Source organism: Oncorhynchus gorbuscha, linkage group LG02, assembly GCF_021184085.1.
Source record: "Oncorhynchus gorbuscha isolate QuinsamMale2020 ecotype Even-year linkage group LG02, OgorEven_v1.0, whole genome shotgun sequence".
Taxonomy (NCBI): Eukaryota; Metazoa; Chordata; class Actinopteri; order Salmoniformes; family Salmonidae; genus Oncorhynchus; species Oncorhynchus gorbuscha.
Genome location: NC_060174.1, coordinates 25,138,139 through 25,162,789, shown reverse-complemented (window position 1 = coordinate 25,162,789; position 24,651 = coordinate 25,138,139). Strand labels below are relative to the sequence as shown.

The following is a 24,651-nucleotide window of genomic DNA, read 5'->3' as shown; positions in this document are numbered from 1 at the left end:
CAAAGGGCAAACAATTCACACCATGGAATAATTCATTCGCACGGATTGGCGGGAGATAGTGAGCGCATTTGTGGAGAAAGAGGCACATACTGTTTCTTCGCCACAATGCCCTTTCTAGTATTACAATTCACTAATGCCTTGAAAGTACCAATAAAACTAGTTTGGCAGTTTGGCCCTGTCTGAGACATCTTTTGAGGCCAAAGCATCAGTAGAGGGCGCAAAAGCTTTGGTCTCGCATTGAGCAGTATGTGGGGTGGATTTGTGACGCTGTCATGAAAGGAGAAATGGAAGAGGCTGTCCTAGACAGACCATGAAGCTTTATACTAAAATCCTTTATACACAGAGTTCCGTTGACACAGCACAGAACACGTGTTTCTGTGTCAGCATCGTGTCTTTGCACTTCAGGAGCGACAGACAGGATCATAAACATTCAATTGGAGAAGAAAGAAAAAAGGGAGAGACACAGACACCAAGCAAAAAGCCGTGTCCCCACAGGAGCGAGCAATGTCAAGTTTAAAGAAAAGATATTCGAATTCGTCAGCCGAACGGGATGTGGAAGACAAGGAGGTTACGGAGAAGATGCTCTCTCCAGTCGGAGGAGAGAATGGAAACTCAAGCCGGATGGGAAGCCCGGATAAGGTACCCGGGGAAGAGAAGGTTGTCCTAGAAAGAACCATTACCCTGGTGAATGGCGTAGCTATCATAGTGGGTACCATTATCGGCTCGGGTATCTTTGTGACCCCGACTGGCGTGGTGAAGGAAGCCGGGTCCGTCGGACTGTCCCTTGTCGTTTGGGCAGTGTGTGGGGTGTTCTCAACCATAGGTGCACTGTGTTATGCTGAGCTGGGCACCACTATTTCCAAATCAGGTGGTGACTATGCTTACATCCTTGAAGTGTATGGTTCCCTGCCGGCTTTCCTGAAACTGTGGATCGAGTTGCTCATCATCCGCCCGTCATCGCAGTATATTGTCGCGTACGTCTTCGCTACCTACCTTCTCAAGCCAATCTTCCCTGACTGCCCTGTACCCGAGAATGGGGCGAAGCTAATCGCCTGTCTTTGCATCTGTAAGTAGCCATTCTGATTCAATTTACTATTCTCAAACTCATTGCTACTATATCAGGTGGTAGTTACACACGTTGCATCCTCCTTTACGCATGGCGCACGTCAGGATTTCGTACTATGCAAATGTATCTTCCAACAGACACTGTTTTATAAAAATATTTTTAATGAAACTTCATTTAGTAATTTCCTGGACTATGTTGATATATGGTGCCAAAATCTTGAAAACACGTAGCCTAGGCTTACTCACTGCGACACTGTTCTCTTGGCAGTGCGCTCGCCACTCACCCAAACGGAAACTGTAGGCTAGGTCTACTGTAGTTGAAAGAAACTGTTGAAAAAATAGCGCGTTATTTCATCATCCTTGGTTGGTAGAGGCCGGCTTTTTGGCAGCATTACCCAGGCGCCATATGGTCTGATCACACTCACATGGACATTTTATTTCTCTCCAGATAATTAATAATTTAAATTTAAATAAGGAAAATAATATAAATACAATACAAATATAAAACATAATCTACAATAAATTATTGTTTCCCCATAATATGCTAATAACATTAATTCAGTTACACATCTTGCGCACATTATTCTCATAGACCCTTATTGCGCGGGGTATAAACGACAGTAATAATCAAATAAAAGGAAGGCGTGTGATGTGACTTACTATGTTCAATATCAATATGATGAATGGATGTATTAAGTTTTGACACTATCCTTTATCACTTTGTTGATATAATATGCTATACAAATTAACAATATTGTATTCTCCAACGAACCAATTTGTACAGTTATAGGCCTATACATTCAGTAAGAGTTGTTCTATAAATGTTTTTGTGAGTCAGGTAGCACTATGAAGTTCAACACGTAGATGTTAGCTAGTCTGTAACAGACATGGCTGTTGTGTTGTGCTGAACGATTATTATTTTTCGTTTTTTAAACAATAAATTGACCTAAATCGGTTCAATTATTTGAAATTTGTTCAGTTTTTTTTCTGTGAGCTCATTGCACACATTACACAGTTTTTCTAGAGATAAATCAGACCCAGTCTGAACTGTATGATGTTGTAGTTTCCAACAGGCCAATATTCTACATAGTTTAGCGCATAAAACGCATTTGTAGTCTGTGTTTATTTTATGCCTGCTACGGAAGAGGCAGAAGAATGCACGACCATTAGGGGATATAGAGGGCAGCCGTTGCTTCGCAAGGTACAGTATCTATACCTGAAAATACATGATCTAAGTGATTAATAGTTGGTATTCAGCCGTCATAAAAGCATGCCTTATTTACTTTGGAGTACTACAAAATAGTGATTTTTGTCAAACCGCATATGCAGCAGCTCTATAGGGATGAGATGATGACTTGGAATGAAATAAGAAAGTCATCAAATAAAACAAATGTCACAATATACACAACTGAGAAATTTGATTAAAGTAATGTGAATAAATGATGGTTAATAAGTGATAAGCAGTGGTGAGCAGTCACTACCATCATGGGACTTTGTTGTATTGTTGCATTCTGTGTTACAGCATTCAACACATAATAGAAAACCTTTTTTTATAATGAATCGAAACAGAACAGACCTCAAAAAGTACTTATCGCTCAGCACTACTGTTGTGCAGTGTTGGATAGTAGTTAGCCAGTTGGGATTATGGGTGGATTAGTTTGAGCTCTGCATTAATTAGCCAACAAATCAAAAACATTCTCACATTGTGGAGATTGCTAGTTATCTCAAGCAGACTTTTCTTTCTGCTCTCCAATTCCATCTCTCTGTTACAGACTTTTGCCCCTTTTGGACCCATCTCTCTTGTAGCATACATTTCTCTGTTGGGGGTATGAATCAGTGGAGGCTGCTGAGGGGAGGACAGCTCATAATGAAGGCTGGAATGGAGTGAATGGAATGGAATGGAGTGAATGGTATCGAACGCATGAAAACCATGTGGTTGATACCACTCCGTTGACTCCATTCCAGCCATTATTATGAGCCTTTCTCCCCTCAGTAGCCTTCACTGGTATGAATGCCTGATTAAGGTGCAGGAATGTGTGTGTGAATGTCATATGGTATAGTGCCTTCGCTAGTCTCTAATCCCTTTTCTGAGCGTGTAATCCCCAACAGTGACCACATGATAGAGACTGAGATAGAGGGGCAGCCAAGCCAGGGCACATATATAGATTAGAGATAGGGTTGAAGCCAAGATGTTGTTGGTCTAGACTCTACAGTTGACATGGTCAGTCAGGATAGCTAAGCTTCTATTATCCACAATACTGTTCCATGCAGTTTTGCTAATCCATTGAGTTGTGCTAGGCTAGGATGTTTGTCTGACCGTCTGTGTTATTGTTCCAGTGATTGATTTGGTGTTTAGTAGTTATTAGGTCGCCGTGCTTTAGTTTAATATTAAGTATATTTCCACAGTGGTGAGGTTTAACACAGTGGCCCCCTGGCTGGTTGTGGGTTGAAACCTCAGGTTCAGTCCATGTCATTTGTTTAGGAGGCTGAGACTGAAGCCTTTTTGCCTTGGTAGTATCTTTACTCTGATCCCAGTGGCAGCAGGTCTGCTCTCTCATTCTCACTCTCAGTGTGAGTGTGTTTTCGTGTGTGTGTGTGCCATTCCTCCCAATCTATACTGTACTCCCACACAGGCCCTCTTTGTTCTGTTTGGTTCCCCATTGTTGCCCAGGCTGATTTTATTTATGGTTCTTTGAAGTGTTCGTTAGTTAATCTTTTTTAATGGGGAGTCAGAGGGACAGGGAGAGGGCCTTGATTTTATTCCAACAAGAATCTGTTTACTGGGTCTCTGAACTATTCCACCCTCTGTGCCACATGACACACCTCACAGCGGTCCAGCGCACTGATCATTTACATTTGAGTTATTTAGCAGATGCTCTTATACAGAGCGACTTACAGGAGCAATTAGGGTGAAGTGCCTTGCTCAAGGGCACCTCAACATATTTTTCATCTAGTCGGCACTGGGGGTTCGAACCAGTGACCTTTCGGTTTACTGGCCCAACACTCTTAAACGCTAGGCTACCTGCCGCCCGATCACATATATAATGTGGGCTGGGTGCTGGGATTTCCCAACCCTAGCCTCAGAGTCCCGCTGTGCGTGCTGAGTGGATGCTACGCGAACAATTAGTACCTTCAGAAGGATTTATTGAGCTTACTGAGCTTATAAAAGGTGGGAGAATTTGTAAAGATTTTTTTTAGCTCATTCATGAAGACAGTAATAAAAAGGCACAACTCTCACACACGGTCTCTTTCTCTGTCTTTCCCCAGTGCTATTGACTGCTATAAACTGCTACAGTGTGAAGGCAGCCACGCGGGTCCAGGATGCCTTTGCAGCTGCCAAGCTCTTTGCCTTGGGCCTCATCATTATAATTGGTTTTGTGAAGATTGGCAAAGGTAAGATACAGCCACACAAAATCACTAACACACTCATCATAATGCACTTTACAGGAGGAGGTACACAGTGAAAACTAAACAGACAAGCCATAAAGTGCCATGCGACGGGAAAGGAAGTGGTCATTTGTAGCTCAGTTGGTAGAGCATGGCACTTGTAATGCAAGGGTAGTGGGTCTGATTCCTGCTTCAGATAAAAGTGTCTGCTAAATGGCATATATTCTTATATATTATAAGTCAGGCCCAATAACGATGTGTCAGGTGATCGAGTGCAGGAAGTTGGCGTGGCCTTCATTGCCAATAAGATATTTCCCCATAGATGGAGGGTGTCCCCAAGAGAGTGAAGTAACTAACTGTCTTAGCCCAGTGCCCAGTTTTTCTCAAGTTATCTATCTGGATTTCAGCTATCAGATTTGATGTATAGAAATAGAATGTAAAGAACATGAGTCCCCATTCAAGTCAATGATTCATCCGTTCTATTCATTCTATTGTTATGCATTTAATCCTATCTGATAGGTAACTGTGCGCTGGCGAATAGAAGTCTTCTTCCTCTTGACTAGCAGGATCAAGCATTATCATGATTGATTTTATTTCAGTTTCATATGAGCTTATAAAACACTATCTTGAAGAATCGTGTGCACAAAAAAACGAAACAAAATTACATACAATTGACATGCATGCAAAATAATCATAGCAAGTACAGCTACCACTTTGTAAGTTACAAAATGATAGCTGTACTGGCTATGATTATTTTATTAATTGCTATGTAAAAAAAATTATGAGCAGTATCAAATACGCCCTATAATTTCTAGACGCACAAAGGCAGCTTCATATCTCAGCAGCTTGAGTCAGTCTTTGAGAGCACAGGAAGCTGCTGCTATTACAGAACCAGGAAAAACACCTCATGTTGCACAATGTAAGAACAGAATGGATAAAAGAAATGGAAAACAAATAATTAATATTATACCCATCCTGTTCCCAACTCAAGGGTTCCAACTGGGGTTCTAAGGAAAGATTATGATCATTAACTTTAAGTGATATAAGTCCAACAGACATCACCATTCAATCCACTAGTGTTTTGGTCCAATTAAGATGTTCAGCCCAAATGAGAGGCATAGAAAACAACGTTATCATGTTCCAACAGTAAAACACTACTCCATTGTCCTGCGGGAGGAAGGAGAGCTGAGGGCCAGTCAGTACTGATTGAGAGATCAGTGTGGACTGATTCAGTGCCCAGACTGGGCTTATGGGCCACCTTGAAGGAAAACAAACAAGTCTTCCAGTCAGACTGATTTAATATTATGTAAAAGTAATTATGTTAGAATAAAAGGTACTGTTGAAGTGCAAGGAATTGCACTTTTTAAAACCTTTGTCCTGGAGATGCCTGAGATTTTGTAACCTGATGTTTTACTGTAGCAAGTTAGCAAATGAGAATTCCTTTACAGAAGTGTGTGGTTAGTGCATGGGAGCAAATGAGTGATTCAAGCTTAACTAAACAGCTTACAGAGAGGTGCCACCCTATTTACCAGAGGCATGCCCCCCCCCCTTCAGTGTACCAAGACTGCAATATCTAAGGTGCATACATTTGCAATGCTGCTCAGGGAACCGTTTCTGAGACTGCTAACCTTTCCCAGGTAACCCTGTGCCCTTAGGGGCCAGATACCCTCTGTTGGGTGACTATGTGTAGTCATGGCCAGCTGTGCAACCATGGCTGGTCCTGTTCTTCCCTGTTGGCCTCCTTGTTATCACATCTTTTTCCCCTCTCCTGGTTGTATATTTGGATGCACATGAGTTAAGGGTGAAGTGTATGAGAGAGAATTTCTTTGCAGGCCAGAGCACTGGGCAAAAACTGGTTTAATCAATGTTGTTTCCATGTAATTTCAACCAAAGAAATCATTGTGATGACGTTAAATCAACGATGAAAACTCATTGGATTTGTAAAAAGTCATCAATGTAAGGGCATTTTGTGTTGTTTTTTTCACCCAACTTTGAACCTAAATCCAATGGCATGGTGAAATGTTTTGTTGATTTTGCATTGAATTCACATTAGTTGACATCTCAACCGAATGTAAATCAAAACTAGATGTTGAACTGACATCTTTGTCCAGTGGGGGAGCTCTTGCTTAAAGCACCAGACTAGATTGAATCAATCGTAACATTGGTGGTGAACTTTTAGCTATTTTTGTCAGACACTATAATACGGCAAGGTAGAGTTAATACTATCAATCATTCAGAGTTAAATATGGTTTCCCGGCTCTCTATCTTCTGTCTTCAACAGCAGCCTCACTCTCCCCCCCTCCATCTGCATGGTCCTGTCTGACTCTGCCAGTGGTCACAGACAGATGAATGGCAGGCTTTAAGGGGGGAAATATATTTAAATAAAGAAGAGCTATGGGTGTCTGTGTCTGCAGGGTCAATATGTTAGTGCTGGTTGGGAGTGGAAGTTGGTGAGGGGCTTATGTCAGATGGGCATTTTCTCACAATGGATATGTAAACAAATGTCTTGTAGGCCCCAATGGTCATTGGTTACTGTCTGCTTTTCACAAAAAACAGCAACTTTAAACACTTTGTTTCTTGTTCATTCTTACACGGACTGATCTTTCTAATAGAGGACATTTTTGATTAAGGCTTTACTTGCAATGATCATGGTAGTGGTTGTCTTTACTTGAATGAACTTGTTGTAAGTCCCTATGTGTCAGAGCATCTGCTAAATTACTTAAGTGTGTCTATATCTGTATTTCTTTGTCTGTCAGGATGTGTGTGTGATAGTTCTATTGCCCCGTGATAAACTCAGTATTGTGAAATAGCTTGTATCAAATTACCATGGTCCTCCTGCTGCCAGCTCATGGCTGTGGTATGGAGGAGGATCTTCCAGAGCTGGACTGCTCTGGTCTGGTCATGTCTTATCTGTGTGGGACGCCACTGGGTTGGAGAGATACATCTAATGACAGAGGTCGAATGAACGTTCCTCTTGTCCTTTTTCTCTTTTCCTGACTGAGAGACATGCTCACTTCGGTGCATTTTAAACCACCTGTTGTCTATACTGGGCAGTCACCTAGGGTAAACGGATTAAGTATAAGATTCTGGGTCATTCCTTCATTTGGCAATAGGGTCAAGCAGGTTAATGGCAACATGATTGTTAAAAACTAATCTGATTAGGCTACTGCAATAGTCCAGTTCCTTTTCAATCAAAAGTGTTTTTGTTTGTCTTTTGCAGCCAGTCGGGAGGCTCTGTAGGGACATTCCTTGTCTGGGTGTCTTTAATGTGTGTTTTTCATGTGTACATCTCTGTCTCAGTACATCTCCCCTTGGCTGCTTATGAAATAGGCAGCCCTGCAATCATTTTGCCATCACATTTCTTTCTGCTGGCTCAGTTGAAGGAACGGTAGTCAGTATTGTATGGGATCTCTTAATGGTTTTATTTACAACCTGACCCAGCTGCTCATTGTGCTGTTGTGACCAACTTTAACCCTCCCCAAATACAACACACATACGCCCACTTCCTGGTGGGAAGGAGCGATGGGCCAGTAACCGAAAGATTGCAGGATCGAATCCCCGAGTTGACAAGGTAAAAATAGGTTGTTCTGTCCCTGAGCAAGGCAGATAACCAACCCACTGTTCACCAGGCGCCGAGGGGTTGGGTTAAATGCAGAAGACACATTTTAGTTGAATGCATTCAGTTGTACAATTGACTAGGTATTAAATCAAAATCAAATTCCCACATAGTCTCCCTCTGGCTAATCACGTAACTGCCAATCGTACCTGTCAAGCCACTCCGACATTGCTCGTCTTAATATTTATATATTCCTTAATTCCATTATTTGACTTTTAGATTTGTGTGTACTGTTGTGAATTGTGGTCCTTCTGTAGCTCAGTTGGTAGAGCATGGCGCTTGTAACGCCAGGGTAGTGTGTTCGATCCCCGGGACCACCCATACGTAGAATGTATGCACACATGACTGTAAGTCGCTTTGGATAAAAGCGTCTGCTAAATGGCATATATTATTATATATTATTATTATATTATATTATGAATTGTTAGATACTACTGCACTGTTGTAGTTAGGAACACAAGCATGTCGCTACACCCGCAATAACATCTGCTAAATAAATTCAGTTAAAAAAAGAAACTTCCCTGTTTCAGGACTCTGGCCTTTCAAAGATAAAAAATCCAAATAACTTCACAGATCTTCATTGCAAAGGGTTTAAACACTGTTTTCCATGCTTGTTCAATGAGCCATAAACAATTCATGAACATGCACCTGTGGAACGGTCATTAAGACTAACAGCTTACAAAAGGTAGGCAATTAAGGTCACAGTCATGAAAACTTAGGAAACAAAAGAGGCCTTTCTTCTGACTGAAAAACACTAAAAGGACGATGCCAGGGTCCCTGCTCATCTGCGTGAACGTGCCTTAGGTATGCTGCAAGGAGGCATGAGGACTGCAGATGTGGCCAGGGCAATAAATTGCAACGTCCGTACTGTGAGACGCCTGAGACAGCGCTACAGGGAGACAGGACGGACAGCTGATTGTCCTTGCAGTGGCAGACCACGTGTAGCAACACCTGCACATGATCGGTACATCCGAACATCACACCTGTGGGACTGGTACAGGATGGCAACAACAACTGCCCGAGTTACACCAGGAACGCACAATCCCTCCATCAGTGTTCAGACTGTCCGCAATAGGCTGAGAGAGGCTGGACTGAGGGCTTGTAGGCCTGTTGTAAGGCAGGTCCTCACCAGACATTACTGGCAACAACATCGTCTATGGGCACAAACCTACTGTTGCTAGACCAGACTGGACTGGCAAAAAGTGCTCTTCACTGACGAGTCGCGGTTTTGTCTCACGGATTCGCGTTTATCATCGAAGGAATGAGCGTTACACCGAGGCGGTGTGTCACAGCATCATCGGACTGAGCTTGTTGTCATTGCAGGCAATCTCAATGCGGAGCGTTACAGGGAAGACATCCTCCTCCCTCAACGTGGTATCCTTCCTGCAGGCTCATCCTGACATGACCCTCCAGCATGACAATGCCACCAGCCATACTGTTCGTTCTATGCGTAATTTCCTGCAAGACAGGAATGTCAGTGTTCTGCCATGGCCAGCGAAGAGCCCGGATCTCAATCCCATTGAGCACGTCTGGGACCTGTTGAATCGGAGTGTGAGGGCTAGGGCCTCCCCCCCCAGAAATGTCTGGGAACTTGCAGGTGCCTTAGTGGAAGAGTGGGGTAACATCTCACACCAAAAACTGGCAAATCTGGTGCAGTCCTTGAGGAGGAGATGCACTGCAGTACTTAATGCAGCTGGTGGCCACACCAGATACTGACTGTTACTTTTGATTTTGACCCTCCCTTTTTCAGGGACATTATTCCATTTCTGTTATTCACATGTCTGTGGAACTTGTTCAGTTTATGTCTCAGTTTTTGAATTTTGCTATGTTCATACAAATATTTACACATGTCAAGTTTGTTGAAAATAAACGCAGTTGACAGTGAAGTGACGTTTCTTTTTTTTGCTGAGTTTATGTGTATGTGACCAATAAAAAGTTGCTGTTATCTATCCACTGATATTGTATTAAGAAGTTTTAAACTACTAGGCCACTGTTTTATCTTGACCAAATAATACAGCTGGCTCCAAACTAGGAGAACCTAGTGCTGTGGGCCAAGCCACAGCTATCTTGACAAAGAAAACAAAAAGGATTCCAAGGTTAGCTTTATCTGTGTGGGGTTTGTAGATGTACCTTTTCTAGTGATAAAGATGCGTGTAAATAGTGAAAAACCATTTGGCAGTACGTCCAAACGGAATCACAACCGCAGACCACACGTAACCACACCAGCCCCCAAGACCACATCCAGCTTCGTCACCTTTGGGATCGTCCGAGACTGTGGGTTTGCACAACCAAAGAATTTCTACATAAATTGTCAGAAACCAGGGACCTGACCTGACTGCAGTTCTGCATCATAAACGACTTCAGTGGGAAAATGCTCATCTTCGATGGCCGCTGGCACCCTGGAGAACCGTGCTCTTCACGTATGAATCACGGTTTCAACTGTACCAGGCAGTTGGCATGTATTGCGTCGTGTGGCGAGTGGTTTGCTGATGTCAACGTTGTGAACAGAGTGCCCCATGGTGGGGGTATGGGCAGGCAGGCATAAGCTACGGACAACGAACTCAATTGTGAAGTTTGGTGCCATCCTTGACGATGCCTACTTCCTGCAGTGGAGAGATGAACACCATGGGCATAAGGATTGTACCAAACTTTGCTAACCTGCAACTCGGGACACCTGCATTTCACTACATGACGAGGGAGGTCTGGACTTCCTGGATGTACACGTCCACAAAACGGATGGAGACATTGACCACAGTACCCCTCACCCTGAGGACCAACCTGAATAGCCTATCACACTCTCTTTCATTTGCACCACCAGCTGAATAGCGTTTTCTTCCTAATTGTCTTCCCCATGCCCTTTATGAACTTGTCCATTCCCTTGTTCTGATTATTCTGCTGAAGGCCATTGAAGGCCGAAGAGTTTATTTTAACCTTGCTTAAATAAAACAATGAATTCTTAATGCTGAGCGAGCGTTGAGCATTTTCCTTTTCAATTATGATTACATACTTTGTTTGCACCTTGACTCATGCTGGTAAGAAGTGGAGGGTGCGCAACCAATATATTTGTGTCATAAGAGTTTCAGTGGACTAGCTGATGTTGCAGAACTTTGGGAAGACCCTTACTATGTTGGAACGTCATGCAGGCTTTAGGCTTAGAGTTGGGGGACAATAAAGTTGGAAGGTCATGGTCCTACATGAAGAGGGACATGGGGGTTCTCACGGCCCAGTGTTTGTCCTGTTTAATCATGGGCCCCTGTCTGAAACAACACTCTGGGAATTGTTTGTTCAGAGAATGTCTGGCTCTTTGGGCCAGCTGGTACTGTTGGAATGTCCATCCCTGGTGTGTTCCCTCAGGCATACGCTTCACATTTGGCTTGCTTTTATTTGTTTTATTTTTTTAACAGGTAGCCCCTGAGTTTTGGAATCAGTGAAATCCCCATTACTGTTGATGGTAGGGGACTAAAGTAGAGGTCGACCGATATTGGAGGACAAAAAAAGCCGATACCGATTAATCAGACAATTTTTATATTTATATTTGTAATAATGAGAATTACAACAATACCGAATGAACACTTTATTTAACTTAACATAATACGTAAAAATCCATTTATTGTCAAATAAATAATGAAACATGTTCAATTTGGTTTAAATAATGCAAAAACACAGTGTTGGAGAAGAAAGTAAAAGTGCAATATGTGCCATGTAAAAGTTCCTTGCTCAGAACATGAGAACACATGAAAGCTGGTGGTTCCTTTTAACATGAGTCTTCAATATTCCCAGTTAAGAAGTTTTAGGTTGTAGTTATTATAGGAATTAAAGGACTATTTCTCTCTATACCATTTGTATTTCATACATCTTTGACTATTGGATGTTCTTATTGGCACTATAGTATTGCCAGCCTAATCTCGGAAATTGATATGCTTGAAGTCATGTGCTTCAAGCATTGCGAAGAGCTGCTGGCAAATGCAGGAAACTGCTGTCTGAATGAATGCTTACGAGCCTGCTTGCTGCCTACCACCGCTCAGTCAGACTGCTCTATCAAATATCAAATCATAGACGTAATTATAATATAATAACACACAGAAATACGAGCCTTTGGTCATTAATATGGTCAAATCCAGAAACGATCATTTTGAAAACAAAACGTTTATTCTTTCAGTGAAATACGGAATCGTTCTGTATTTTATCGAATGGGCGGCAACCCTAAGTCTAAATATTGCTGTTACATTGCACAACCTTCAATGTTATGTCATAATTATTTAAGATTCTGGCAAATTAATAACGGTCTTTGTTAGGAAGAAATGGTCTTCACACAGTTCGCAATGAGCTAGGCGGCCCAAACTGCTGCATATACCCTGACTCTGCTTGCACTGAACACAAGAGAAGTGACACAATTTCCCTAGTTAATATTACCTGCTAACATGAATTTATTTTAACTAAATATGCAGGTTTAAAAATATATACTTGTGTATTGATTTTAAGAAAGGCATTGGTGTTTATGTTTAGGTACATATTGGTGTAACGATTGTGCTTTTTCCGCGAATGCTCTTGTTAAATCATCACCCGTTTGGCGAAGTAGGCTGTGATTCGATGATAAATTAACAGGCACCACATTGATTATATGCAACGCAGGACAAGCTAGTTAAACTAGTGATATCATCAACAATGTGTAGTTTAACTAGTGATTATGTTAAGATTGATTGTTTTTTATATACGTTTAATGCTAGCTAGCAACTTACTTTGGCTCCTTGCTGCACTCGTGTGTCTCCTCGTGGAATGCAATGTCATAATCGGCATCCAAAAATGCAGATTAGGATTGTTATGAAAACTTGAAATAGGCTCTAACTAATCGGCCATGCTGATCGGTCAACCTCTAGATTAAAGTTTAAACCACGGATGCTCACAGCCTTTTGAACAAGCTCTAAATTATATTCGTGATATTTTGCCTGGGTACATTTGTCTAGCCCTGCACTATTTCAACGGTTTCAAGTTGATCAAGGTGCATTTGTTATCTAGTGTTGTATCATTCCAGAACCTTGCTCTGACACAATTCATAGGGATACTGATTCTGTCCACTTTGTGTTCAATGAGTCAGTCAACTTTGGACTTACCTTTCCAACTCCCTTTCTCTCCTTCTTCCAGGTGACACAGTCAACCTCTTACCAGAAAATTCTTTCAAGAATTCAAACTACGACTTTGGGAACATTGGTCTGGCCCTGTACAGTGGTCTGTTTGCGTATGGGGGCTGGTAAGTACAGAGAACTAGAACTTGACTGACATCCAGAACTATTGAACACTAGGCCAGCATTTTGTCCTCCATTCTAATCCCATTGTAAACCCCCTCTTAGGAGGACTGACTAATTAAGAACTCTACTAAGTGAATTGAAAAGTCTGTTCAGACTAATCCTCCCCATGCCTGGTGTTCACTTCCTCTTTCTCCGTCCCTCTCCCGCTTTCTCCTCACTAGCTAGGCCTCCATCCAATTGGCAACATTTGCATGCAAATATTCTAAAATCTGCATAAATGAAATGTGCAAATTTTCCACAAGTGGTGTGTTTCCACCAAACTTGAATCTAATGTTCAATGTGTTTCCATTTATATTTTCAACTCTACTTTTAAATAGAAAATGCACCTACTCTGGTCTTGGCACACAGCTCCAGTCTACATGATGAATTTCTTTTTATTTAACTAGGCAAGTCAGTTAAGAACAAATTATTATTTACGATGACGGCCTAGAAACAGTGGGTTAACTGCCTTGTCCAGGTGCAGAACGACAGATTTTTACCTTGTCAGCTCGGGGATTCGATCTAGCAACCTTTCGTGTACTGGCCCAATGCTCTAACCACTAGGCTACCTGCCGCCCTTGTAGCCTGATGATGGATTTGAGCGAGAATGTTTTTATTTATCAAAATGGCAGTCAAGCATTGATCATAATGTCACCAGAATAAGACCCTTGATATGTTATTGGAAAGGAGCATCAAGCTCATATCTTGCACTTTCACCACCCTGTAAAGGTCATATCTTGCACTTTCACCACCCTGTAAAGGTCATAACTTGTTTAATCCGCATCCTATTTGAAATTGCATGGTTTCCCAAGTCGTAGTGGGAGGAACACACACCAGTGTGGTTTCAAGTTGACTTCGATATGGTGGTGTTTACATCAATATTTGCGCATAAAGGCATTTCCACCGCCATTCCTCGCATAATTAATTTTACAGACACAAAAGATCCCACTATGTCAAATGAACAAATTATCTGCCGGCATTTACCAAATTGTACCAAAACTTCCTGTTTCCATCACAGCTGTCATATTTTCTTTAAATATGATGACTTTACTTGCATAAAAACTGTGGATGGAAACATGGTTACAGTCTCACTCTTTCCTCTCCCGTCTAGTATTTTTACCACTGTGTGTTATTTTGTTCATCTATGGTATATGAAAGCTATGATTACAATAGATTTGCACAAAGTGTTCTGCTCTGATTGTCTCTCTGTGTATCTAAACCATGTCTTCTTTATCTTGCAGGAATTACTTGAACTTTGTTACAGAAGAAATGATTGAACCTTACAAGTGAGTGTCCAAACTAGTCCATGGCTACGGTCCAAACACTTAAAAGACACACCCTCGTCCACTTACCCTCGCCTTATGCCTTTGGGGGAATCCCCGTTGCCATCTTGGCTGGTCAGCCAAGCAAGGGACGTTTGCAACGTAAGACCCAGCCCTCGTTTTTAGTCGGCTTTGCGAGTGTACAATTATCTTCACTCCGGGGCCTGAAACTCCCCATAATTCAAACCACGACGATTGTACATCTGCTAATAAAAGTCTGTGAAAACTTAAAAACAACAATGGAGAAGTCAACATGCAAGTGTAAGTAAAAACGAATGCAAATAAGTTAGACATTTTGCTACTCTGTAAAAAGTACATATGTTTTGGAAATTGTAGAAATAAAAAATGTTCCTTCTTCAGAAGTTCCAGCTAGGCAGGCTAATGTTAGTTAGCTAATTAATTTGCTAGCTATCAGACAGTAGGCGTATATTAATAATTATATATTTAATATAAGTAGACATGCACTCATAATTGACTGTAGCGCATATAAAGCACCCACAAGCTACCGGTGGCTGAAAACACAATCAGTGCAGGATGATTGTGTGGTCCACTTAAAAATAATTCCTTCCTCCCTCGCCCCTTGCCCTGCAAGTGTAAACTCGTCAGACGTCATGATACGTCATCAGAAGTGTCAACTTAATTTGAGGGCTGAGGGGATAGGGTGTGTCTTTTAAGTGTTTGGACCGCAGCCCATGTTCCTTGTAACATACTATAGGTCAAGAATGACTACCTATGCATTTTGAAAATAATTACTGGTACATGCATGTTTTATGTTAACACGATTCCTGTGTCAGTCCGTTTCAAAGTTATAATTACTTCAGATTTTCTTCCGACGTAGGTAAACAAAGGAAGTATTATGTCAGAGGTGGCGTGTTAAACTCTATAACTCACTGCCCCCCCCCCCACACCCATAGGAACCTGCCTCGTGCTATCATCATCTCCTTGCCCATCGTCACTGTGGTGTATGTACTGACTAACCTGGCCTACTTCACCACTCTGAGTCCAGAAGAGATGCTGAGCTCTGAGGCTGTGGCGGTGGTAAGTTCTCCCCCATACTGTACCAGCCTGTACTAGACTCTCGTGACAGACTTATGGTGTTGAGATTAGCCTGTACATACAGTACAGAACTGTCTCTCTCCACTGGTACACACTCAATATCAGGTGACGTACATCACTGTATGTCTTAGTACACACAGCCCAGTGACAGGTAGACAGACTTTGTTTGCTGATATTGTTTGTGTTTCTGTCCTTCAGGACTTTGGAAACTACCACCTGGGCCCCATGGCTTGGACCATCCCTGTGTTTGTGGGACTGTCCTGTTTCGGCTCTGTTAATGGCTCTCTCTTTACATCATCCAGGTATCTCACAAACACACACACACTTACACCAGTGGAGTCTGGTCGGAGGAGCTATAGGAGGATGGGCTCAGTGTAATGTCTGGAATGGAATTAATGGAACGGTATAAAACGTATAAAGCCATGTTTGACTCTATTCCAGACATTGCGATGAGCCCGTCCTCCTATAGCTCCTCCCACCATTGTCCTCTGACTTACACTTATTAATTCACACACAAACTCCAAAGCTATATACAAGTATGCTCGTTTGGTTTGTGTGTATGTATAAATACGACAACCCCTGTTCTCTTTGTCAGGTTGTTCTTTGTGGGCTCAAGAGAAGGCCACCTCCCCAGTCTGCTGTCCATGATCCACCCCGACCTGCTGACCCCTCTGCCGTCACTCATCTTCACAGTACGTAACCTCTCTCTGACCAGGTGCTTCACAAAACTGCTCCGCCATCGAGGGCTCTTATCATTCAATATGCAAAGTAAAATATAATATTGGATCTTGTAGTCAAACATTGAGCCTGAGGATTGAGGCTCAGTATTATGGTCATTATTAGCAATTTTTCATGCCTGTCTACAATAGTCACTGCTGTGTGCTACGTTCACATCTCTCTCTCATACTTCCCTCACAGTGCCTCATGACGCTGCTGTATGCCTTCTCCAACGACATCTTCTCTGTCATCAACTTCTTCAGTTTCTTCAACTGGCTCTGTATTGCCATGGCGATAATCGGCATGATGTGGCTGCGCTACAAGAAACCTGAGCTGGAACGACCAATTAAGGTGAGAATATGTGTAATGTCTCTAACCTGTTTTCAACTGATCAGGCACCAGGTTCAGCAGTTTACCTGTCTAACATCGACTCACTTGCGCTGAGGTGGGAGAGGTGGCAATATTTGAAGTAGGTCCTTAAAAACACGTGCAAAAGTGACAATTTCATGCAGCACTAATTGGAAGTTTTAAGACCCACAAAATGCAGGTCTTAACGGTAACTCAGTTGATAATGGCATGGATGGTGAGAGCGGAACAGAGGCCTATCCAGACATGACACACAGTGCCCATGGAAGAGAGATGTGCATTTTGTGCCTGTGAATCTTGTATTTAGAAACATAAAAAACTGTTGGTTTCCTCTCATTTAGTTTAATATGATTAAAAAACAAGAATGCCTACCCTCCCCTTAATCAAGGCTGGTTTAGCAGCATCGCCTAGGTCTTTTAGGTCTAATGCTGGCCATTAACCAGGTAGCCTATGAATAAAGTGCTTTTAAATGGTCTACTGAGAGTGCTTTGAAATATTTATTTATTTATTTTCCTCGTGTTTTCATTATTCACAAGCGCGCCACGTTCGATTACCAAAGACACGCCCGCTCCTCCAAACTATTCAATCTTCCTATAATGCTAATATATCAATTGCAATTCCATTTTTTAAATCTGCCTTGAACATAGGCAACGGTACAATTGACAGGAGCCTAGTATTTTGTATAGATGTGCGAATGATATGCGCAAAGATATTTACGCCTTTGTGTGCACAGTGCCATGGAACGAGATAAGCGATTTGTGATATCATGCATCTGACCCGATCCTATTTCAAAATATTGTTGTTGGTTTACATTTATTTTATTTTATTTAAACTAATTTAGAAAGATTCACTATCCATGGGTTTTTGGTGAGTATATACTTGGCTCGAATACAATGCAATTTCGTCTGCTATTTCTGGAGAAGTGCAAATATGGTAACTTCGTGCTGAATCTTTATCCAGCTTCTTTGAAATTGCCTTACCTTATCTCTAAGTTGCCCCTGTATCCCACGGTGAACAATTATGGTGCCTGTAACTGTATTTAGACACAGCTTATTTAAAACCGGTTTTTCATTTTTTATAGAATTTGAATATAATTATTCATATCTTATCAATAGACTAGTAAATTTAATATGATTATTGACTATCTTTTGCCTGTCCATGTCTGCAATTTACAGTAGGTATAGTCCCTATATACACACAATGCCAAAATTGCCCAAAAAAAATTAAATCGCATTTTCAAACAGTCCATTTATATTTTCCAACGGGGCTATACATTTGGGTGAGTTTTTTTTCTCGCCTTAATAGCCTCATTTCACTATCCAAAATAAAATTAAACCATCTAGTGTTCAGCGAAATAACAACCCAATGTCAAATACAGGTAACCTAGTCAAATAATTAACATCCAATCACATTAACCGTTACTCTCTCGCGGGAATTCCAGTGACGGTCTGAATGTAGCAAAACGTAGCTGCTGCTCATTCCGTTTGCTCTAAAATAGATTAATGGTTCAAAAAAGTAAGGCCCGCATCCATAGTGACACATACCAGCTCAACTGCACCTGTCGACGACACAATTGTTCTGCTTCCACAAGCACATCCAATGCTAGCATCAGTAATTCTACATTTGTTGATAACCCAGCTACCATTGACACTGACAGTTGTGAATCTGATGCAGCCGAAGAGCTACTGCCCCCTTACCCGGGAAAGCACCGAACAACAGACAGGGACCTTGTACCATCGAAGAGGCGCAAATATGATGAACTACATTGATTTGGGGTTCACTTATATTGGGAGTAGTGCCTATCCTCAGCCACAGTGTATTATATGTGCAAAAATACTATCTCACAACTCGATGAATCCTTCACTCTTGTACAGACATTTTGAAATATGCCAATTTGAAAAATAAGCCAGAATTAAGACGACTTTCGAGTAGTAAGATGTATAAAAGCAACAGATACCATTAATAAAAAGGGTCTAGAAGCTTCTTATATGGTGAGCTAACAAGTGGCTAGGACAGGCAAGCCCCATGCTATTGTGTAGGACGTTATTCTTCCTGCTGCCCCGGATATGGCTGGGACAATGCTAGGGGGAAAGGCACAAAAAACTGTACAGACAATGCCTTCATCAAACAACACGGTTTCACAATGTATCAGTGACATGGCAGATGTTTTGAAACAATTACTGCTTCGCATACAAGCCAGTGAGTTCTCTGCATTACAGCTGGATGAGTCAACAGACGTATATGTCCGTACATTTATGGGGGGTCAATTAAGGAAGACATCCTCTTCTGCAAATCACTGGAAACCCGGACAACAGGAGAGGATATTTTTAAAGTACTTTGAGATGGACTTTGAGATGTGTTGGTATCTGTACTGATGGCGCAAACACCATGACAGGGAGACATAGTGGAGTGGTAATGTGCGTGCAAGCAGTTGCTCCCGACGCCACTTGGGTACACTGCAGCATCCACCGAGAGGCTCTTGCTGCCAAGGGAATACCTGACAGCTTGAAAGACGTTTTGGACACTACAGTGAAAATGGCTAAATTTGTTAAAGCATGCAATGATATAGGCAGTGACCATGTAACACTTTTACAACATACCGAAGTGCGGTGGTTATCAAGGGGCAAATTATTGACACGTTTTTTTGAATTAAGAGACGAGCTTCAAGTTTTCTTTACTGACCATAATTTTCATTTGTCTGACCGCTTGCATGATGACAGGTTTCTCACACGACTGACCTGTCTGGGTGATCTTTTTTCTCACCTGAATGATCTGAGTCTAGGATGACAGGGACTCTCCACAACTATATTCAATGTGCGGGACAAAATTGAGGCTGTGATTAAGAAGTCTGCATTAACAAGGACAACACACAGATCTTTCCATCATTGTATGATTTTTTTTTGTGTGGAAATGAACTCAAGCTTACGGACAATGTCAAATGTGATACAGCGAAGCATCTGTGTGAGTTGGGTGCGCAATTACGCAGGTACTTCCCGAAACGGATGACACAAACAAATGGATTCGTTATCCCTTTCATGCCCTGCCTCCAGTCCACTTACCTTTATCTGAACAAGAGAGCCTCTGCCAGATTCCTGGATTGGGCTGCGCTCCGAGTATCCTGCCTTGGCAAATCGTGCTGTTAAGACACCGATGCCCTTTGCAACCACGTAGCTATGTGATAGTGGATTATCGGCCTTCAATAGCATGAAAACTAAATACAGGCACAGACTGTGTGTGGAAAAAGACCGAGACTCTCACCAATACAACCCAACATTGCAGAGTTATGTGCATCCTTTCAAGCACACCCTTCTCGTTAACTTGTGGTGAGTTATTCACAATGTTTGATGAACGAATAAGGTTTTATATGTAAGGTGGTTAAATAAAGAGCAAAACTATTGATTATTATTACATTATTTGTTCCCTGGTCCTATAAGAGCTCTTTGTCACTTCTCATAGGCCGTGTTGTGACAAAAACCCACACTCATTCTTATGTTTAATAAATGTATTGTATAGTGTGTGTGTGGCAGGCTTACAATGATGGCAAAAACAACATTTGAGAGTGCGCTGACCTTGGTGCTAGAGGGGGTACGCAGCTGGAGGTTGAATGTTTGTAGGGGTACGGGACTATAATACGTTTGGGAACCACTGCTCTAGCCTATGTTTAACTATGTAGTTCCAAATTGAAGCAATTCAATTAGAAAAATGTAGACTGCAAAAATGTTCAACATATTTAGCAAATATGGGGCAGGCTATTGAACGGACTATGCTATAGCAGAATAATATTCGTAAATACACTACTTGAAGCAGCCACATCTTTAGCCATGGGGCACGCTTCGATTGGCCAGTGAGGGGCCAAGCGTCGACACACCCACAACTTGTTTATCCATCAAAACCTACAGCGCTACTGCCAACAGCTAGTCAGTTGCACATCTGAATTCATTCAACCAACATGTGTCTTCCGCATTTAACCCAATCCCTCCGAATCAGAGCAGTGCGGGGGGCTGCCTTAATCGATGTCCATGTCATCGTCGCCCAATAGAGCCCAGAGAGAAAGGGTGGGTGATAGAAGAAGAAGAAAGAAAAGAAGGAGCTTGAACTGGTTACTTGGCAGCGTAGACCACAGTGTGACCTGCTATTGGCATGAGCTGCTGGCTATAGAAGGTAGAGCAGCATTGAGACAGTCGCCCTAGGACTGTTGGACACACAGAGACCCTTTGTGTGACTGTGGGTCCTCTGCCTGCCCCCAAAATGGACCTATAATGGCCTGAACCCATCTGTCTGGTTGACATGGCGATGTGTTAATGAGGGGAGTGGCCGAGAGAGGCAGTGAAGTGAAAGAGGCCAGCGCTGCACAGTTCAGATCTCTATCTATCACAGATAAATCTGTCCTGTGTGTTTGTGTTAGGACTGGGTTTGGGACAGATGACCTTACAGTGGCTCTGTGCCACAATACAGGAGGGGCTGGAGGGGTTCTTCAACATTGACCATTCAACTCTCTGCCTTTGAATATCTCGCTCTCGTATACCCGCTTGCTGGTACTCATTTAGTTAGTGTGGATCAACATCAGACTGCATTTGGCAGCCTCTGAAAATGTCAGTTATTGGTCCGATGGTCCAGATTCAGCTGGACGTGAGTCAGTGTTCTGATCAGAGTTTGACGAAAGTGCACAAACACTCCCCTTCCCTCTCCACTCAGCATTTCACATCTAACCCTCAGAGTTTTAACCTGAAGCATTTACCTCAGTAAGACTGATGAGAGAGGCCCATTTGCTATGTATTATCTTCTACTTTTAAAATATTGTATTTTAAATATTCTATTTAGTAGATGAAGATGCTTTGTGAATTACTGTCATACAATTTCACAATATTTTCCTATTTTAATTCCCTCAAGATGGGTTTAGTTTAAATCCAGTCATTCTCTGTGTGTTTTGTTAACGGTAGTGTCAGTGTGTTTGTCTGTCCTGGTTTATTTATTAAGTGTCACATTTAAATGTTTCTCCCAGGTGAATATCCTGCTGCCTATCAGCTTCGTCCTGGCTTGTATGTTCCTCATCGTGGTGTCCATCTGGAAAACACCTGTGGAGTGTGCCATTGGCTTTGGCATCATTGCCACTGGAGTGCCAGTCTACTACATTGGCGTTTGGTGGCAAAACAAGCCCAAATGGCTCCTTCAGTTTATCTGTAAGTTTCCGTTATGAATTGCTTCAATGCTCTCTCTGGACCTATCTGCATGATTGTAGTCTGTTTCTGATTATACAGTGATTGTGACTTACGGTGTGTTTCTCTCTCCAGTCTCTTCCACGGCGCTTTGCCAGAAGCTGATTGGGGTGGTACCACAGGAATCCTGAAGAGGAGCTAAAGCGACGAAGCCCCTCGACATACAACCCCAGTGACCACTTATCTACCCCCTCACCCCTGGAGGCACCTGCTCCCAGTCTACACCCTCACTCAGCCCCCATCAAAGTTTTTTAGGTCTAATCATTCCTTCTGATCTCCTAGTGTTCTAGTGCAGGAGAGCCATGCTGCTAGACTGCTGTGCCCACCACGGTCCCCCTCTACCCTGCACATACTGTAGCTGTTGGGATACCTTCAGACAGGTTTTCACTGCAAACGTTGTTTCAGTCTTCAAGATTTTGTTGATTTAGAATGTCTTTGTACCGAACCACGGCTCACAAGTGTTGTATTTATGAGGATTATGTTACTTCTGTTTACAGAAAAATTTCATCTCGTTCAAACTATTCTTTCACTGAAGGTTTGGCATCCCTGTGTTCATATAGTTGCAATCTGTGCTTTCAGTCAATTGTGATGTGTGGCCTGGCTTGGTGCTAATTCCTGGTAGGCCAAAGCTAGAATTGTTGTTCAGATTCACTGACTCACTGTTTCACAGTAGTTCTGCCATTACCCAGTTAGTGAGTCAACTGCTTCCCAGAAGGGCATCGTATCTGTTTGTTGCCATGGCTTCTATTTCAGCAGCTTACAGGCTGTTGAACGCAGACATTATGTGTTGTAGTCTGGGTGTTTGTTTTTCTGTATGCTTTTGTTTTCAGCTTTTTTGGGGGAAAGGTTTAATGTATCTGTAAAGGATAGTGAAATATCAATTTGATTATACTAGTGCCTCTGATAAAGCCAAGGCTATTCAGTTCCCTGACTACAGACACACTTGAACTCATCTGACCCCTGAGAAGCTGAAAACTGAGGGTAGACAGGGAAATGGACGTGTAACAGTGATTGGAGCGTAAGTGTTATAATTCTTATATGATAGCACCCCTCCCCATCTACGGCAGATCAGACTGGCTCACTGCACCTTGTGCACCATGTTGTAAATCCCTGCTTTGGCCGTTATTTTTTAAATCTTTGTAGATATGAATTTCTACTTTCATGAGGTAGATGCAGTGGAGCTTTTTTTTAATGCTGTCAATGAACTTTGTTGTATATCCAAGGACGTCTTAGTTTCCCGTGAGATTTCTGGTTCACAAATAGACCATGCATGGGACATAATTATTATAATTATAGTTATTTTTACAACTATTCCGAGTATACAAATTACAGAGACCCTTTTGCTTGTCTGTAGATTTGTCATTAAATCACCAGTAGCCTTCCGACTGTACCATGTCTTACCTCAGTGGACCTACAGTATCACAGGAATATAATATAGCTGGTTGTAAATCTTACAAATATAACATCATGTTTTTTTTTAAATGCTGATGTAATACAAACTTGTGAACATAATAGTTGCCTGCTTGAGCTCAATCCAGACTACATACATTACGAGCAAGGATTTAATTTGTTCTTAGATCACAATGATCTTGTGGGTATCATCAGATGCACATGGGTATTGTTGCTATTAACTACTGTTATGTCGAAGAGTTTTAAAACAGGACAGGTTGTAACCAAGGCCCCCAATAGGAACACTGTCACAGTGACTACTTTTTACCTGTGACAAGGCTGGCTAATAACCTCGTGATTTTGGGTTAGAATGGGCTATTGTGGGTGTGTATGTGAGTGTGTATATGTCTTAGAATAGGGTCACAGCTGTAAAGATGATTTCATTGCTTTAGTGTGTCTGTTTCTGTGCTTGCATGTGTCTACTGTGCGTTGTCACTACTGTCAGCAACTATCAACTTCATAAAATGATTTCTACATTTAAGTGTGATGATGAGATTTGTGCGGTAAAGGTTTAATGAGGTATGGACCATGGTTGTTGGAAATGTGTGGTTTCCACGTCAAAAAGTGGGTAGGCGGGCAGGGCATAGCAGAGCAAAGGCTAAAACCACAGTCTTTGGATACAGATGCCTCAGAGGGTGGGACAGGGGAGACACAGGACTGGAGGTGGATGGTTGACAAGATTATTAACTCATTGTTATTTTTTTGCTGAAAAAAAAATGTTCAGCATACTATGTTAACAAAAATCATCCTGCAGAAGCTTGTCCAGACCTGTTTATTTGAATGTGTCCCTCCACATTGTGGCACTGTAAAGCTTTGTAAAGCCAATGAGATGTGTTGTGCTATAGACCACATGGTCACTGTGGTAACCATATAGCTCATGAGTCTGACTTACCATTGGTTTCCTGGAGGATGTGTCATTGTATGTAGAACAGCAGAATAGCTTGCTAACCCTCCAGCCATCAGAAGATGTTAACTAATTTAAATAGTACTGTAGAAGGTTTTATTTATTTATTGTAGGATCTGTTAGTCCCCACATTTTTTTACAGGGCATTTGTTAAAGTGCTTTATGAATAAATCTTGTTTTTTTCCATACATGTATGTATTGTCAATTTTTTTGTCTCCTTTATCCTTTATCCTGTGTTATCATGTTAATAAAATATGTTTCAATGCAA

At 41.9% G+C, this 24,651-nt stretch overlaps 1 protein-coding gene across 1 annotated transcript; it reads left to right on the top strand.

Moving 5' to 3' along the window:
- The first annotated feature begins 269 nt into the window (after positions 1-269).
- LOC123999578 (large neutral amino acids transporter small subunit 1-like) lies at positions 270-24,651 on the top strand. Its single transcript, XM_046305493.1, has 10 exons — positions 270-1,066; positions 4,333-4,458; positions 13,211-13,316; positions 14,595-14,639; positions 15,590-15,713; positions 15,930-16,033; positions 16,327-16,423; positions 16,650-16,799; positions 21,817-21,994; positions 22,106-24,651. The coding sequence occupies exons 1-10, from the start codon at positions 505-507 to the stop codon at positions 22,159-22,161; spliced, it is 1,548 nt and encodes a 515-aa protein (XP_046161449.1). The 5' UTR covers positions 270-504; the 3' UTR covers positions 22,162-24,651.